The sequence below is a fragment of the Phaethon aethereus genome (assembly GCF_964289735.1).
Source record: "Phaethon aethereus genome assembly, chromosome: Z".
In the NCBI taxonomy this organism is placed as follows: Eukaryota; Metazoa; Chordata; class Aves; order Phaethontiformes; family Phaethontidae; genus Phaethon; species Phaethon aethereus.
Window position 1 is genome coordinate 46,047,045 of NC_138577.1, and position 17,359 is coordinate 46,064,403.

General features: G+C 40.5%; 2 protein-coding genes across 2 annotated transcripts in view; both read right to left on the minus strand.

Moving 5' to 3' along the window:
* The window catches only part of KIF27 (kinesin family member 27), a gene marked incomplete at both ends in the record, with an annotated part of 30,883 nt that extends 25,445 nt beyond the window's left edge, over positions 1-5,438 (minus strand). Inside the window, 3 exons of the mRNA XM_082013409.1 lie at positions 599-1,557; positions 2,835-3,035; positions 5,129-5,438. Of these exons, the coding sequence (XP_081869535.1) occupies positions 599-1,557; positions 2,835-3,035; positions 5,129-5,438 (1,470 nt within the window). The remainder of the gene's footprint in view (positions 1-598; positions 1,558-2,834; positions 3,036-5,128) is intronic.
* A 2,237-nt stretch (positions 5,439-7,675) lies between these two features.
* QNG1 (Q-nucleotide N-glycosylase 1) lies at positions 7,676-15,459 on the minus strand (the record flags this gene model as incomplete). The annotated part of the gene is made up of 4 exons (XM_082013644.1): positions 7,676-8,100; positions 9,367-9,562; positions 13,873-14,132; positions 15,123-15,459. 4 exons carry the CDS (start codon positions 15,457-15,459, stop codon positions 7,868-7,870), a joined length of 1,026 nt encoding a protein of 341 aa, XP_081869770.1. The 3' UTR covers positions 7,676-7,867.
* Between the last annotated feature and the right edge of the window lie 1,900 nt (positions 15,460-17,359).

Consider the following 17,359-nt stretch of genomic DNA (forward strand, 5'->3'; position numbering starts at 1 on the left):
TGAGCATGATATTATATGGCACGAAGTATCTCCTTGATTAGTTTGGGTCATCTGCTTGGTTGTGTGTGTGTGTCCCCAACATTTTGTGTACCCCCCAATCTATTCACTGGGGTGGCAGAGGAAGAAAAAGAGAAGGCCTCACACTGTGCAAACACTGTTCAGCAAGACATAAAATGCTAGTGTGTTATCAGCATTGTATTGGTCACAAATACAAAACAAAGCATGCTACGAGCTGCTATGAAGAAAATTAACTCCATCCAAGCCAGACCTAGCACACTAGCATAGCTAAAACCAAAAATCTATCAAACAGCTCAGTGTCATAAAATCATCTTGAAAGTGACTAGCCAAAACATAACATAACTTTATCTATCTCTATCATGATTAAGAAGATTGTCTATTCAATCATCCATTAATATAAATCTATGTCCTAGGGATTAGACAAGCAAAATTATACAAGATTCTGAATTAAATTTAAATTGTCAAATTTAAATGTGTCACAGGTAAGTGTAACAGTTTTACATCTTTCAAAATTGAATTCAAGTTTTAGCAGACTGCTCTTTCACATAGTTTTTTAAATAATCAACTTATAATTAAATACCTGGCATTTCTTTAGTTCCCTCTTTAGCTGAAGAATTGTGATGTGATGTGGCTCTTGGTTGGTCCCTGTCCCTGTGTCAGTTTCCTGCATGGTGAGATCTTCCTTCCTCACTTCCTGTACCATAGTGATCCAGCTCTGCAATCTGTCCCGCTGACTTCTTTTTAAGTTAACATCATCATTCAAATCAACCAGAAATGGGAAGGCTTCATCTACACAATTTCTGTAACTGAAACATTGAACCTGAAGCCGGGTGAGCTGCTCCTCAAGTGAATTGATACGAGTTCTTTCTTGATTTAAATCGTGTGAACACAGATTACTGACTTGCTGGTTCTGCAAAGCCTCTCGAAGCAATCTGATTTCAAGTTCCATTTCATCAATTCGGTCTTGATCAGGGTTGTAATTTACAACTGGTTTATTTCTAATGTTTTTGGCTCTGTTGGCATACTTGAGGGAATTTAAAGATTCATCAAAGTCTGATGAAGATGGACTTATACACGTTATCATGACAGTCTTGGCATTTCCTCCAAGAGAGTCTTTCAGAATACGAGTGATTTTAGCATCCCTGTATGGAATATGTACACTTTTCCTTTTTGGGTCTCCAAGAGCACTGATGACATTTCCCAAGGCCAACAGACCGCTATTGATCTGAATTGATTCTTTGAAGCGTTCACCAGTATTTCCAGTCTTTGTCACCCTCTCTGATCCTGCCAAATCCACAAAATGAAACTTTGAAGCAATCATCTGGACTGATTTCCAAGATGAATCCTGTGCAGCATCAGGATTTTTTTGAGACTCTGCAGACTGTTTCTGACAAATACTAATGGTAAAAATGGCGTGAGATCGACTAGAGTGCTCATTCATTTGTGTTGTACCTGTGTGACGAGCTGCATTGCCACTTTCCAACAGGCTTATCACTTCATCTGCACATTCTACTTGGAATTCCTTGGCACCAACAATCACTTCAAACACCAAAGAAAGTAAGAATAATAAAATTAAATTTAAACTCTTCAGCAAAAGTTTACAGCAATTAGGAACAGTCAAACTATAAACACAAATTAGAGAAATATACAAGCCTGCATTACTATGAGGTCATAGCATATAGTTATAGAAAAATAAGACTGATATATGAAAATCATGAGGTACAACACATCTGAAACCTGCAGATATTTAATATATGCATGTATTATGTCATAGCATTTGCAATGTCTTAAACACAATACACAGCTTTACTCATTTACACATTGCCATACACAATTTGCAATCTAGTGCTATCTAGAAAAAGTATGAACAAAGTCAGCTCAAAGGATTTTTGCCAGTTAAAAAAATCCCTAAAAATAAAAAAGTTTGTAGTAGAAATCACTCCCAGCCTATGGTAAAAGAACAGAATTTCTGTTATACATAGCTCATACTAAGTACTCCTACCAAGCATATTTTTTGTCTTTTGTTTTAATGAAGGATGGAAAATGTCCTAGCACAATCAACTGAAGCTAACTCAAACTGCACTGAAGAAGAGAATTAGTTTCAAATACGTTGCAGCATTCTTATGAAGCAATGATATTGTCTGCAAGATTTGTGCTAAACTGGTGCCTTCTTCCAGCTACAGACAAGAAAACCATGACAACTCAATGCAACAGCATACTAATATTACAGCAAACACAACAATTAGAGTATAAAGAATAAAGGAAAAAAAAAACCAGAACAGATTATACAGTTTCAGAATAAAATATCTCTGCAGTGGACTCTTCTAGCATTTTTATGTAGTGGACAGGAAAACTATAGTTAACTAAAAACTAAGTGTTATTTCAAAGCCTTCAAAACATATCAGATCCTACTTTTAATGAAATGTTCTCTTCCACTCATTTCATAGTGGAAGGGGACAGATATTTACAGTATAAGTGGCTTAACAATTATAATTTTGAAGAGAGAAGCAAAAGTTTAACCTTGAAATACTTACTCAACTGAATAATCACACACTATTGTGTTTCTAGACAGAATTTGCAGAAGCAGTAACTGTATTTCTACTTTATCATTTGTTGGCATTTCTGATGGAACACCTGTATCATTCACAGGCACCTAAACCCAAAACTGCTTCAAATCAGCTAAACTGAGCTTATATTCTGAAAATGTAACTTTTTTCTAGCATTGGTCATGAATAAGCTCTTTCAAGAGAAGACAAGAATAACTTGGGCACACAACTTGAAAACAAGCACATCAAATTTTAGAGATTAAATCCTACCTGTATTTCCCTTCTCATCTTCTCGGATATGTAATTCTTTCACAGAGGTTTCCAACTCCAATAAATCTCGAAGTTCTTCCTTATAAACCTCTATATAAGATACTTTCACATGGAAGTCAGTGTTACGGTTTTCAGAAATATGGTGAAATAATTCCTGAATAGCCCGTGGGATTATGCCCTTTTCATCCTCTGCAACTGATGCTAAAAGATAAGCAAAGATGTCACAGGAGCTTACAGTCATTCTGCTGCATAAATTACAAAGACTGAAGATGGAGAGAAGTCTGTGAGATTTGCTACTCAGTATACTATGGAATCCAAAGAGCTCAGTGTTCCCAAGGGCTTTTGTAAATATTTGTTCTTCTGGGATTCAGAATATTTGTTTGCATCCATTAACAGGATTCAAAGTCAAGTTCTAAATTACTTAATGTTATAGTCATGAAAGTTATGGAAAATATGGAGTCTACTTTGAATCTGTAAGTTATAACTTCACTATAATTTCCCTTCATTGTAACTCCTCAAAGTATAGATTTCTTCTTTATTCCTAATTATGGTTGGCAATGGCTTTGCAAGGGTTTGAGAAACTATAAATTCCACTTACATACAGCAAAGACCATCAGTAACTTGGTGAGAAAAGATCTATGACCAACATTTGCAGTAATTTCCTATTTTTTCAAAGTAGATATGGAACACTAATGCCACACTCTGATTATTTGGGTTTTTTTAATATTCAGTATAGGACAATGCTTCCATAAATAATTTCTGTTCTTTATTCAAGAATGTGGAAACTGTTTGTCTATGAGAGGATACCAAGAATCTTTTTTACCAAAAAAATACAAGGTTGCTCACATCTAACTATAATTTAATAAACGTACGTATAAAAGCAAGATTGCTGAGCTATGAACAGCCTTAGATTGTGACATCCACCACCTAAAGAATTTGGCTGGCAATGGTACTTATAAAAACATTAAATAGCTACTACTAGAGGAAAAACAAGAAAAGTTGTAACAGTAAGTAGAATTAGATGCCTACTGTATGAGGTTCAACAAGGCCAAGTGCCAGGTTCTGCACTTCAGCCACAACAACCCCATGCAACGCTACAGGCTTGGGGAAGAGTGGCTGGAGAGCTGCACGGCGGAAAAGAACGTGGGGGTGCTGGTTGACAGCCGGCTGGACAGTGTGCCCAGGTGGCCAAGGCGGCCAACAGCATCCTGGCCTGTATCAGAAATAGTGTGAACAGCAGGACTTGAGAGGTGACTGTCCCCCTGTACTCGGCACTGGTGAGGTCGTGTCTCGAATACTGTGTTCAGTTTTGGGCCCCTCGCTACAAGAAGGACATTGAGGTACTGGAGTGTGTCCAAAGAAGGGCAACAGAGCTGGTGAAAGATCTAGAGCACAAGTCTTATGAGGAGTGGCTGAGGGAACTGCAGTTGTTTAGTCTGGAGGAGGCTGAGGGGAGACCTTATCGCTCTCTACAACTACGTGAAAGGAAGCTGTATTGAGGTGGGTGTTGGTCTCTTTTCTCAAGTAACAAGTGATAGGATGAGAGGAAATGGCCTCAAGTTGCACCAGGGGAGGTTTAGATTAGATAGTAGGAAAAATTTCTTCACTGCAAGGGTTGTCAAGCATTGGAACAGGTTGCCTACGGAAGTGGTCGAGTCATCATCCCTGAAGGTATTTAAAAGAAATGCAGATGTAGCACTTAGGGACATGGTTTAGTGGTGCACTTGGGAGTGTTAGGTAAACAGTTGGACTTCGATGATCTCAAGGGTCTTTTCCAACCTACATGATGCTGTGATTCTATGATTCTAAATAAAAGCAAGATATCAATACCTACCAAGAGATTTAGAATAATCTATTTATATCCATTTGGAAGATGTAAATATTAAATTCTAATGATGTCAGGGAAACGTCTCTCTCTCAAAACAAGCAAAGAGTGAGCAAGCAAGCAATTAATTGCCTAATGCACACATTTTTAAGGTAAGATAAATGTAGCTATAACCTCCAAAACACTGCATTTCAGGAATTCTAGTTTAAGTTGCATGTTAAATTGAGGAATGAGAAAAAGCACTTCATAAATTATTTTTTTCTTAGATATTTTTGTATAGCCTAACTTATGGTGAATTTGTTTTTAGAACAGTTTAATTATCACATAAACTCTGGAAGCATTTTTTTTACTATACTATTCTTCACTAGCTCTTCAAAATTCTGCACATCATTTACTATGTATTAAATACTTAACTTGCACAAATACATTGTTCACCAGTTTAAAAAACCTCAAACTTTCTACAACCTACCAATGTGGCCACCTCCGATAGTGTAAGTCTTCCCAGAACCTGTTTGTCCATATGCAAACACTGTAGCATTGTATCCCTCAGTCAAAGACACTAGAAGAGGCTTAATGCAAACAGTATAAACTTCTTCTTGGGTTGCATTTTTGCCAAATACAAAATCAAAAGTGAAGACACGGTCTTTCCCGATGATAATTTGTTGTGTATTTCGGACTAATCTCACGCACACTTGGTGGTTATGAAGTACTTCTTTGGAAAGCAGAGGTCTGATTCGAACTGCAACTTTAACTGGGATCTCCTCCATGCCAGACTCCATCCCTGCGCTCCCCCTGTACTCAGTATTCACATAGTCAAGAAGAAATCTGTTACCACTCTTGTGTTCACCTCATTTGCAGTTGTCTGCAACTAAGAAAAAACAAATTTCCACATTATATAATAAATAAGAATTAATTTCCTGCTGAAGTAGAAAGTTGACATTCACTAAAAAATATGTAAGAACCATTACACTCTTGAAAAGTACCTGATATAAAAGCAGCTATATTAATAACTGCTAAATCAATTCATAAATTAATTTCACCTCTATTAATTTCCAAGGTAGCAGACTTAAGTCTGAAAGTTGCCTGATTTTATATTTGAACACAGCCATAGGAAGCTATGATATCCTAAGGGCGTGTTAAAATAAACACTGTCGATAAAGCATATGCTTACAGTGAATCCTCTTGTTTTCCTGTTCCTACATTCATGCTCCATAGGCAACATAAATCAGTCAAACAAACCCTTTTTCTCCAAAAGTTGTATGTACACACACGTTTTAAAACGCTCTTCCACTTAAGAAGTGCCAAGCATTGTAACTCAACAAGCACAGAGAAAGCAGTTGTGTTGCCTACAAAGGAAGTGTGATTCTAGACATATCCAATTACTACACATAATGCATTCCTCTGGTTTTAATCTGCATGTTTAAGCACATGTGTAATTATTTTTTATTAATTATGTATTTTGGCACCCATGATTCCTTATACTGACTGCTCCCTGCATATTCATTCTTACAACACAATCACTGTACAGTAGCACAACTGTAAATGGCAAGGAATAGCCTTTCTTTACAGCTGTCTTTCATGAACATTCCAAAATCCTCACAGGTACCAAATTCCTTTTTTTTTTTTTTTGCTAATTATAAGTATCTTTGAAGTGCAAGGAAAAGTTCACTGAACTTCCTGCTTGCTGAACTCCCACACATTGCTTTTAAGAAAGCTCTATTACCAAACTGGCAGAACTCATCAGCTAAGTCCCCAAAATTCAAGTTTGTTGAAAACAAATAGCTTTAAAACGTTGTCCTGTGGTTGCAAAGAGAAAAGATTCTGCATTTCATGTAATTCCATTTAAGAGAACTTGGCCATCCAGAGTTGAGAAACTATCAGAAGCTGGGGGAAAAAGCAGCCCCGTTTTATGAATTGAGCAGAAGTAAAACAAATAAGCAAAGGATGAGACTGAAATCAGACTCATCTCATAAAGGACACGGCAATCAGAAACAACTTTATAAACTTAATAACTACAGATTCAAACTACATTTTGATTGATTTGTTTTTATTTATCCAGGTGCATTATTTTTATCCCCTAGCAAGCACTGCTTTAAAAGTGCTGACATTCCCCTCTCCCTTTTAAAATTACACATATAAAAAAAAAAGATTAAACGAAGTCATTGGGGGGGGCGGGGGAAAGAGAGGAAAAGCCGCTTCACTACTTAAAAAAAAAATAAGTGGGTATACAAAATAGGCATATGCCAAAGCCACAGAAATACCCCGCTGTCCATACATCGTACGCTCTCGGCTGCCAGAAAGCAGAAGCCAAAATAGCGGAAGGCTTTTTGCTCGCAAGGGTATTTTGAGAGCGGGCCAGCGCACTTTCCGCGTTCGCCGTGTCTCGAAGTGCACTTTTTATTCCAAACCTGAAAGAAGCCGGGAACGGGATCTCGCCTGGGTCTCGGGAGGCGCCCGGGGCCGCGGAATGCCCACCGGGACGGTCCCCGGCTGTCGCACCGCGCCACCAGCCGCTGCCACCGGGCCCGGGTGGCGGGGCGCGTCAGGGAGGGAGGCAGGCCGCGGCGGAGGCGGCCGGGGCGGCAGCGGCCGGTCTCTCCCCGTTGTTTACGGCGCCTCGCTAGGCAACGGCGGCAACGTCCGGCGGCGGCCCCCGCGGCAGAGCGTCGCATCCCGCTGCCCACAGCGCCCCCAGCGGCGGGAGGATGCGAGCCAACAGGCAGGATGCACCGCAAGGATGGAGCCCCCCGTGTCCCCCCAACCCACTTCAACAAAAAGCCAGGTATGCTCCGTGCGATTTACGTCACTGCAGTGTTTATTCAATGCATTCAATAGTTCAGCTCTCGTCAGAGGGGCGTGTTTGCCGGAGACAAGCCATAGCTGGTCTTGGTGCAAGCACTGGAGCACACTACACACAGGTAGGTCTGTACGCACGTAAACGTGTGCACATACATGTATGTAACAGAACTCAAAGCAGGCATAATAAAGCCTGTGTTAACATAGATTGTCCAGCAAAGTTACAGTATTAATTCCAGTCACAGCAACTGAAAGATTCAGGGGAAAAAACAAAAGCAATTTGTTAATCATCATCAGAAAAGTAATACTTGATTTATCCAGTGCCTAATTAGTATTTAACAAACCACCGTATGAAAAAAAATAATTGCAATTCAAAAGATAACACATCACTACAACATCTATCACATTGGACTTAGTAATATATACAGCGTACTCGGTGAAACGGAATGTCTTTCATCTCTTCCCTATGATCCCTGGCATAGTCCCAAAGATAATAATCAAGTAAAACTGCGTTGATCTTTCCACTCATGTCCTGGCCCTTCTTCTCATAGAGCTCCAGCAGGTACTTACAAATCAGTGCACAACACCAAATAGAACAGCCACGGATCTCCACTTCTTCTTTATCTCCAGACTGGAATATTGTTCCTGCAGGACACAAGAGACAGCAATCCAATGATGGTCAAGAGACAAAAGCCCCAGGATGGCCTGAATTTGCTTCCCTCCCGCCCCCAGCATTTATTCTATTCTAGGACTGCAGGTTTCATGACTTACACTACAACTGCTAACAATGTTGCTACACATTTTATAATGATTGTTTTAAAAAAAACTTGAAGCAATCCCATTCAGTCAAAACAATGTCCTGTGTTCTAAGAGAGTGGTTTAAGAAAAGAACTGGTGTTTGGGTTATACTGCACATTACATGACTGTTACTTCGCTTGTGGAGACAAAAAGCGTAGTCAATTCCAAGTCTAATTCCAAGACAGTAGATTTTCTGCCAGGATAACTCTTAAGATTTAAAAAACCCAACAAAACACCAAAACAAAACCAAAGATCAAAACACCCTATACATATATACACACATGTATAAATAAAAAAAAAAATAGAGGGACCCATTTGTTTGAATGACTTCGATGGGAATGGCCTTATTAGGATTCATGGAAAAAAATAATTGTCTACATGATCTATTTTATATATGTATATATAGGCATATATATACACACATGGCACTTCTACTAAGATCCATGGACAATTGCATTCATCTGTTTATCTTGCTGTGTAATTTTAAAATTGCATAATAGCAGTCCTACCTCTAAATATAGTCATTTTAGAGTGGAAAAGGGATTGGTTTATGTTATTTATTCACTGAAGTTCACAATGAGTAAGTACTGGAAGATGCTTAAAAATGAGACTCTAGTCTTAGGCAATTAACTTAAAGCAAATTTTTTTATAATTGATGCTTATAATATTACCCTGCTTGACACTAGCAGTTCAGTATGGATAAGGAAGAATCTCCACTCTTTTACATCATCTTTGAACCAATGAAGATATTGTTTCTTCTTTTATCTAAAGTTCAAAAATCACAGCTATACTCATGATGAAGTGTTTTTGGCCACAGCAGCCCTTCAGAAACTCAGAACTCAGTTGTCTTAGAGTCTCTTTAATCCTTCCGTTACCAATATTTAATCCAAGGAACAGTTAGATCTGTATAAAAACATAACCTTAAGATTCAAGATCACTGTTAGAAAATAAGTTCCCTCCAGTCACCTCATCACTACATAAGAAGTCCTTCTTCCCTGGAGCAAAAAAATACACATAACCCTTACATGGATAAAAGACCACATTTTGTAGACTAAAGCTGCTTTTAATGTCAAGCGGTGAGGTTTACTTGATATTAGTAAGGGAGGAACAAACCTTCACGTAGTTTCCTCATTAGCTCTTCAGAATACTTCATTGCTTTTAAATGAACAAGAACTTGAGGAATTCTGTAGTCAGCAAATATGGTCAGGCTAGAAATGTCATCAAAAGAGCCATCTCCTTTGCCTTCTAATACACTCCATGTGTCAGCGACAAGTATTTGTGCCCGTTTATAGAAAGACACCTTTTTTTTCTGATGAAAGAAATTTACAAATTATGTAAGTGCCTGAAACACCAATATATACAGCAAATGGCATGTACAGAGACACAGACTTACATTGTTCCCAAGGAACATAAACTATCATTTGGTTAAGCCAACATATTAGTTAAAACAGAATAAAAGGGCAACACTTAAATACCTTCAAATTTAAACAATATTGAACTACAAACAAGTAACATATGGAATGCTTATAAAAAAATTAAAATAGAAGAAAAAACACAGTAGAAATGACTGCAGTGGAATAAACATGGTTTAGATTCCACTTGGATCTCAGAACACATAAATGTTGGTTTACTTCCATTTGGCAAACACTGCAATTGTAGTTCAGCAAACATTAATTCTTTCAGAAACCCTAGAGTTCATCCAACCTTTTATTTCAAGGAGCGAAGCTTAAAAGGCACATATTGGATTAGACAATTAAAACATTTTGTCAATCAATTTATCCATAATGTTAAGGAACTAAAATTTTAGTGAAAACTTTAATGAATGCTCCTGTGTTTTGTAGGGTATCTTGCTGGTTAAAGAGGAGAGGGGAAAATTAATTCCGGTAGAAGGCGTATTCACAAATACAAGGTTTTCTTAGCTACTACGTATGTTTCTATTTCTGTCAAACTTTTTTACTAGTGCTAATCCTGCAAAGATTTATGTGCTTTTGTGACTGCTCACAAGGGGAAAAACTGAAGATATGCTACGCTCTGTATGCTGTTGAGATTTTCACTCTATGATAAGCACAATGTGTGAATGTAAATCCACATTTTTAAGGAAAAAGGTATTAGTGAGTTATGTTTTTTTCCCCTCCCTTTCAGCTAGACAAGATTTTTGACAACATGTGCTAAACAACAATATGTAACTGGAATACTTAATCTGAAATACAAGTAGATGGAGATTCAACGTCTTCCCAGTTTTATTTTGCCACCCTTCATATCACCGCAATTTACAAATGGCACTTTAAGCCAATTTAGTTTTACTTTATTGCCAAGATGCTGCTATTCCTGAATAAGACATTTTTTGTCATTAAATGCTATTCTCCAAGAACACTGAGAACAAGATGTCCAACTATATTTCACAGAACAGCTTCTGCAAACATCCTGAAAACTCCTTTCCCCATGCTTCATTCTATACTTGACATGGATGAACAAACTTACTTCTAGAGAACATAAACAATTTTGTATATTAACAAAACATTGCTTGAAACATCACAACAGCAAGTAAATAATTAAGAGACAAAATCCCACCATAGCTCCTACTGCCCCAAAGTTAATGGAAACCCAAGGACATTGCTCTATTGTAGCATTAAGATTTTTCCAATATAGTAAAGAGCTGATCACCTCCAGCACCACACCATTTTGCAAGAGCAGAACAAGGGAGAACTCAAATGGAACTTTTCATCTCATGCTGCAATTTAATTTGGAAGAAAAATACCATCTGGAACTTATCATTGAGCAGAAGAATTTATAATTTAATTGTTTCAAGTATTGTTAATTTTTATGTTGCACAGAGCTTCTAAAGTTTGCATACACTTCTCAACATGAAAAAGACTATTAAGCATGTCTCATAAATTTTCCCACCATTCTTTTCAACAGAAAGCAAGGAAAGCATTAGGTGGATGATACTATGTCTCAAAGATAGTATCATTTGTCCAAAAATGGAACATTTTACGAGATGGCACTACAAATACACTTCTTTTTCTGCAACATCCTCACTTTCCAGGAAAAGCCACCACATAGCAGGACTCTTGTGTCTCCCCTCCACTACAGTAAGGTAGTATTAAGAGACATAACTAATTATGACCTACTGATATTAAAAGAAAGAAGGTGCATTGTGTTGTCAAAGAGCAAAATGGGATAGCCAGTTAAAAAAAAAGAATAGGAAGATCATGAGAATTTTACAACTTCAGTCCCAGGTGATGGGAAATAAAAGATAAACACACACAATGTCAACAACTGACAGCTCAGAAAGGACTCCACTCTATGTCAGAGCATGAAAACCCTGATATGTGAGTATAACATAGTCTAATATTTAAACTTCTGTCAGGATTCAAATTCAGCACAGTGTCTAAATATCAACTATCCACCCACGGACGAAGAGGTTTTGGGGATTTTTGGTTTTGGTTTGCAATTCACTTTTCAGAAGCAAAAGAACATTGGCAGCTTCTACAATTACATTCAGTTTGTGTATATGTTTGGCTATATGTTTATCCAAAGAACTGTGTTAATTTTAGAAGTTCTCCCAGAAGGTCAAAGCATAGGAAAGCTATAGTAGTCTGTGATAGTATGATTCTACTTTGGAATTTATTTTCTAATCATATATATATTTCTATTATGGAGAGTAACTGAAAACCACTGGTTTGCTATTGGGTATCTCACCATCTTTTCAGTTCCCTCATAACCCTTTATTGAACACAAAATCTTACTTGAGAGCTCAACTTACTGCTATAGAAATTATATTGTTGATATTGTGATCCATGTCACTTCCCATTAGGTGCTAACACTGGGGGTTTTTTTTGTTTTGTTCAGGTTTTTTTGTGTGTGTGGGGTTTTTTTTCCAAAAAACAAGTAGGGTGTAAATGTGGTCTGTGTTATTTCACCCACCTTCAAAATACACCTTTCTTAGTGAAAGCAGAATAACAGCTTCCATATTCATGCAACAGGCTTTACTACTATGTCAGTGCTTACGGTCTGGGATCATTTTGGGAACATCTTTTCATTCTGTAGTCTGCTGCTGCTTTTAGGAAGGCTTGCTTTATAAAGCACTCAGCATCATCTCATGAAAGACATTACGTCAATGAATACAGTCACTATAAAGATAAGAAAATACTCTATTTATCACTTTACTTGGAAAATATTTCCTGTTTGATCATAAAAATCGTCAGAAAATTACTTTAGCTGTAACAAATCACAACAAATTAAATGAGTACCTTCAAAGATTAGTTAGAAAATCTCAGATTTTTCATGCAAACATACCTTACTTCATTGCAGAAGACAAAGGAAAATAAAAGCATGCCACCTACTGCAGGGCAGATTTAAGTGATAAATGCTATAGGTTCAAAGCTCCAGTGATTGGTGTTCCAGGGAGTTACCTTGAAAAGACTGCACAGACTATTAGGATAGGCTGCACTGTCACTAGAATAAAGTCTTTTGGATATAATGATGTAACAGCTGAATACTACTGCAGATGGAACTGAACACAGGAGCAGCTACGTATGTCACCGATGCTAAATAAAAATCATGGCTGTATAGGCAAAACCAGAGACACAGAAAATACCAGATACTCTCAGTTTACTTGCCATAGGTTTCTTCCAGGACAATGGCACCAAAAAGCTTCAGTATACTGTCAACCCTGCCCAAAGCACAGGTTAATTCTGGCCTGTAGTCATTTATGCAATCCCTGTTGAATCAACAACAGTTAATACTGTTGATTCCCAGTAGTTGTACATTTTCACAATTCTACCAGAGTTTGATTTTCCTTCATTAGCTGCAGAGATTCTCAAGGTAAAAGATGAGAGATGGAGCAGAGGGGGGCTGGTAGAAATTCAAGAAAAAAAAAAAAGAAAAAGGATTCTGATTTTTCAGGGAGAAATTATCTCAGATATTATGCATTTGTAAAGGAGTACAGAGGAGCCGTGATCTAATTGGGAACTTGGAGTGTATCAGAATAAATTACAACAAAGTGATGAGGACAGAGACAGCATATGAAAAAAATGGCTCTCCTCTAGGCAAAGAAGTGACCCTAGCCATTAGAAATAAGTCCTTAACTAGTCAGGAATGTAAGACAATCAAGATTCTTCTACTGTTAATAAACTGTATGATTTTGTCTTCAGAGGGTTAGACTGATAGAGAAATGAAATCTCAGCAATTTTACCCCAGCTTAACAAAGTAGGATAATGTGTTCCAAGAGTATTCAAAAAAAACCTTCCTCCCTATCAGTATGACTCATAGCAATTTATCTAATTAAGATCAGCTGCTTCAAAGTCTGATTTTTCTTCCATTATACAGACCACTATCTTTACTGATTTGAGGCAAAAATATTACAATAATAGTAATTTTCCTTCTTATTTCCCTTGAATATTACTGTTGGATACACCAAGTTCCACCAAAACGTTTCTTTCACCTTCTACTTCCTGGATTAAAACCCGCAACAATTCACAAACATTAGGTCAATTTTGAACTGACTACCATCTCAGAAAAATTTACATAGACAACCTAAGAGCTATCTTCTCAAGTCACAATCAGTAACAAATAAATTGTTGTCATAAGAAAATCAATGTTAGAACTATAGCTTACCTCAAATACAGCTTCATCTCTGTAGGAAGGAAAATTTTCCAGTATTAGACGTAGTAGTTTCTGAGCACTTCTCTGACTCATTTTAACACAGGTGAGGAAAGAGCCTCCAAACTTCTCTAATAGAACTGTCCCACTTTCATTCAGCACCCGATGCCTGTCTTCAATCAAAGGTATGGGCACTTCTGTGTCAGAGCGAAATACATGCTTAACTTGGTCAAGCGTCATGGTGGCAAAATACGATGCACTGGTAATGGGTATTCCTTCAGAAAAGTAAAAACAAGATGTTTAGACTATCAAAACATACCCTGAGACCTAATGCAGTGGCCTGCTACAGATGAGAGCATTTGTATGGTAGTATCTAAAGAGTCTATCAACATTTAAGATGAACTGAGGGTTCAGCAATAATCACACTCACTTAGCTGCTTAAAACAAAGTTCATGTTTGCACACAGTGCTTCCTTCTACAGATAAAAACTTCCAACACGCACCCATAGAGCTTTTCCTACTTTTTTACATGCAATTTTTCCCAACTGCTTAGCCTCCATCTTTGATTATGGTATTTACGTAGCACACCAGCAAATATAGTTAGTATATAATTTGTACAGCCAGCATAGGCCTGTTTTCCCTTAGGTCCTAATCATGTGCATTTGCAAAAAGTATCTTAATGCAAACCTTCCCTTAATTTACAATCAGGTATGTAGGAAAATTAATTAAACCCTTCATCTATACCTACAAATAGATTTTTTTTCTGATGACAGCAACAAAAGCAAGCGCTAAAATACTGCTAAAAAACATGGGTTTTCAGACTTAGTGAAGCCACTTTGGTACTAGATTATTCCAGCGGATTCTCAGTATAAACCTCGTTTTCTCATTTGTCACAGAAATACGCAATTTATGGTAAGAAGACACGCGAAACAACAGAAGTCACGAACTGCTGACTACAGACATTCCTTAAAGTCTTTTTAACGGAAAAGAGGTAACCCCGTAAGCGCCACAAGTTACGCGTTTTCCGAACAAGGTGTTGCTAAACTGCTTCCAGTCACCTCCCCCGAGCTCCATGGGACAGGTCTGCGCACACAGATTTATCACAACATACCCATGGCTCGGTTTCTAACATACCTCCCCACGGGCACCCTCCCGCCACCCCCGGCCCCGCCGCGGGGGCCCACGGACAGCCTTGCGGGGGGAGCCTGGCCCGGCTCTGCCGCCCGCCCGGGGTCGGGAAGCCCCGCTCCCCTGGCGCTCACTAACCGTTGTCAAGGGCCCTGTTGACGGCGGCGCAGAGGGACCAGTAGCCGCTGTACGTTTTACCCTTGTACTTCACCAGGTACTTCTGCTCCTCCTGCCAGGACCAGAAGGAGAAGTTGAGGGTGTCCACCAGGAACACCCAGTCCACCGCCTCCTCGCTGGCGGCCCAGGGGTTCAGCTCGTGGAGGCTCTTCCACCCCGCCAGCCCGAACTCCGCCGCCGAGGCTTTGTCAAATAAACTCTCCGCCACCCGCCGCGCCCCCTCCTCGTCCACGGTGACATCTTTGCTGTTGCCGGCTATAAACATGGCGGACTCCAGGGGGGACGGGAACACCTCCATACTCGTCCGCCTCCCTGGGGGCAGGAAACACGCACGCTTTCAAGGCCAGCCCCTCCGTCGTGCCTCCGCCCCAGCTCGGCCCGGCCCCGGCCCCGGCCCCGACCCCGGTTAGCCCGCGGTGCGCTGACAGGAAGCGACTCGGTACCAGGTATCCCCACCGCCCGCACCCCAACACACCTCACGCCGTGAGGCTCCAGCACAGCCCTCGCTTCCACCGGCGACGCTCACACAGGAGCGGCGCGAATCACGGCCCCCCGGCGGCCCCACACTTATCGCCGCCGGGCATGCGCCCGCCCCTCGCGCCCCGCCCCGCGCTGCAAGCCGCCGCTGCGCAGTGCGCAGGCGCGCGGGGCAGTCGTGGCAGGAGCTGCGGCCGTGGCGGGCAGGTGGCTGCTGGTGCGGTCGTCGGCCTTGCCGCCGCCGGTGTCCCGCGGCCCGCCTCCTTCCGGACACGCGGCGGCGCGTAGAGAAAGACGTCGCCCCTCAAGGCCGGCGCCTCGCCCCGCAGCCGCTCCCGCCCGGCGAGGCAGCCTTTAAAGAGGAGCCCCACGTGGGCCACACCGATGCAGCCCGCACGGCGGCGCTGGGCCTGAACTGCGGGTACGGTAAGGCCGGACGCGTTACCGGCACCCCTCGCACCCTCCCTGGGGGCAGGGGGAAGATCCGAGGGAGGGTGTGTACTCACCCCACGACCGCGGGAGCTCCCGGCGGGGCAGGAGGCCTCGTGGCGCATCCGAAGTCGTGGACGGTTATTCCAAGAGACTCCACCGCCCCCAAATCCTGCCAAGCTGGAGGCGGTGCACACGCCCAGCATCTTGGTAAGGAAATTTTCCGAAAGATCCACATCATTGAAAAAGAAAAGGGCAAAAACGAAGGAGGCAAACAAACCAACCCCGTTGCGTCGGGATGCCCGTGGAGCTTCCGTCCCGCTTTAAGACCAGAAACCGCCACCCTCCTGCACGAGCGCAAGCTGCAGGCAGGCAGGCAGAAAAATTCGGCGCCCGTGTTTAAAAAATTGCATTTTGCCCGAAAATCTTTTTGCCTTGGTGACAGCCACCGCCCTCTGACGTAGGCAGCCAGTGCCTGACGTTGCTGAGGAAGTGCCGGCGTTCGCCCGGCCGCCTTTGGCTACCGAGCCCAGCGCCGGCCCGCAAAGCCAGGGCGGCTTTTTCTCCTCAAAGGACGGGTTTGTAGCTCTGCCAAGGACGTCAGCCTCACCCGTAAGCTCTTCGCTCCGTGCCTTCCCCGTTAGCTTTAAGGGTGGCTGCCTACTACTCTCAGATTACCCCGTGCCCTTAAAAAAAGCAAAGTGAAATGTTGTACAACCCCTGGGGGTGGACAAGGACGGGGTACACCAACCCCAAACCAAAACCCAAAAAACGATGGACCCATCATACTCGTAAGTGCAACACACTTGCATTCAAAATTTGTTTTTATTCAGGAAGTGAAATTAAAACTTGTAAACTATAAATACAAATGGCAAGGTATTACATGAGATATCCAGAGGCTTTATGTTTTTTAATTTCTCACAAATAATTCCTAATGGAATTCAACATAAAACAGGGAAAACAAACAAGTTTAACTTTTGCATACAATGAAAAACAAGTAACAGAGTTAGATACCGTCAATTTGCCAATGTGTAAGAGTTCCTACCTCATACAAATGAAAGCTCATAAATCAACTATAATTCTTTCAGTAACAGTACAGCAACTGTCATTTCTAACAGTGTTATCTGCATTAAGCAAGCTGTCTATAACCAGGTGTATTTTACCACTGTTTACTCAGTGACATCACAAAGTTTTAAAATATTTTATTTATATACTGTCACCAATATATGTACTGCAAAGAGGGCCAAACACTTGCAAAAATGTCAAGTTTTACACAACATTTGCATGAATAT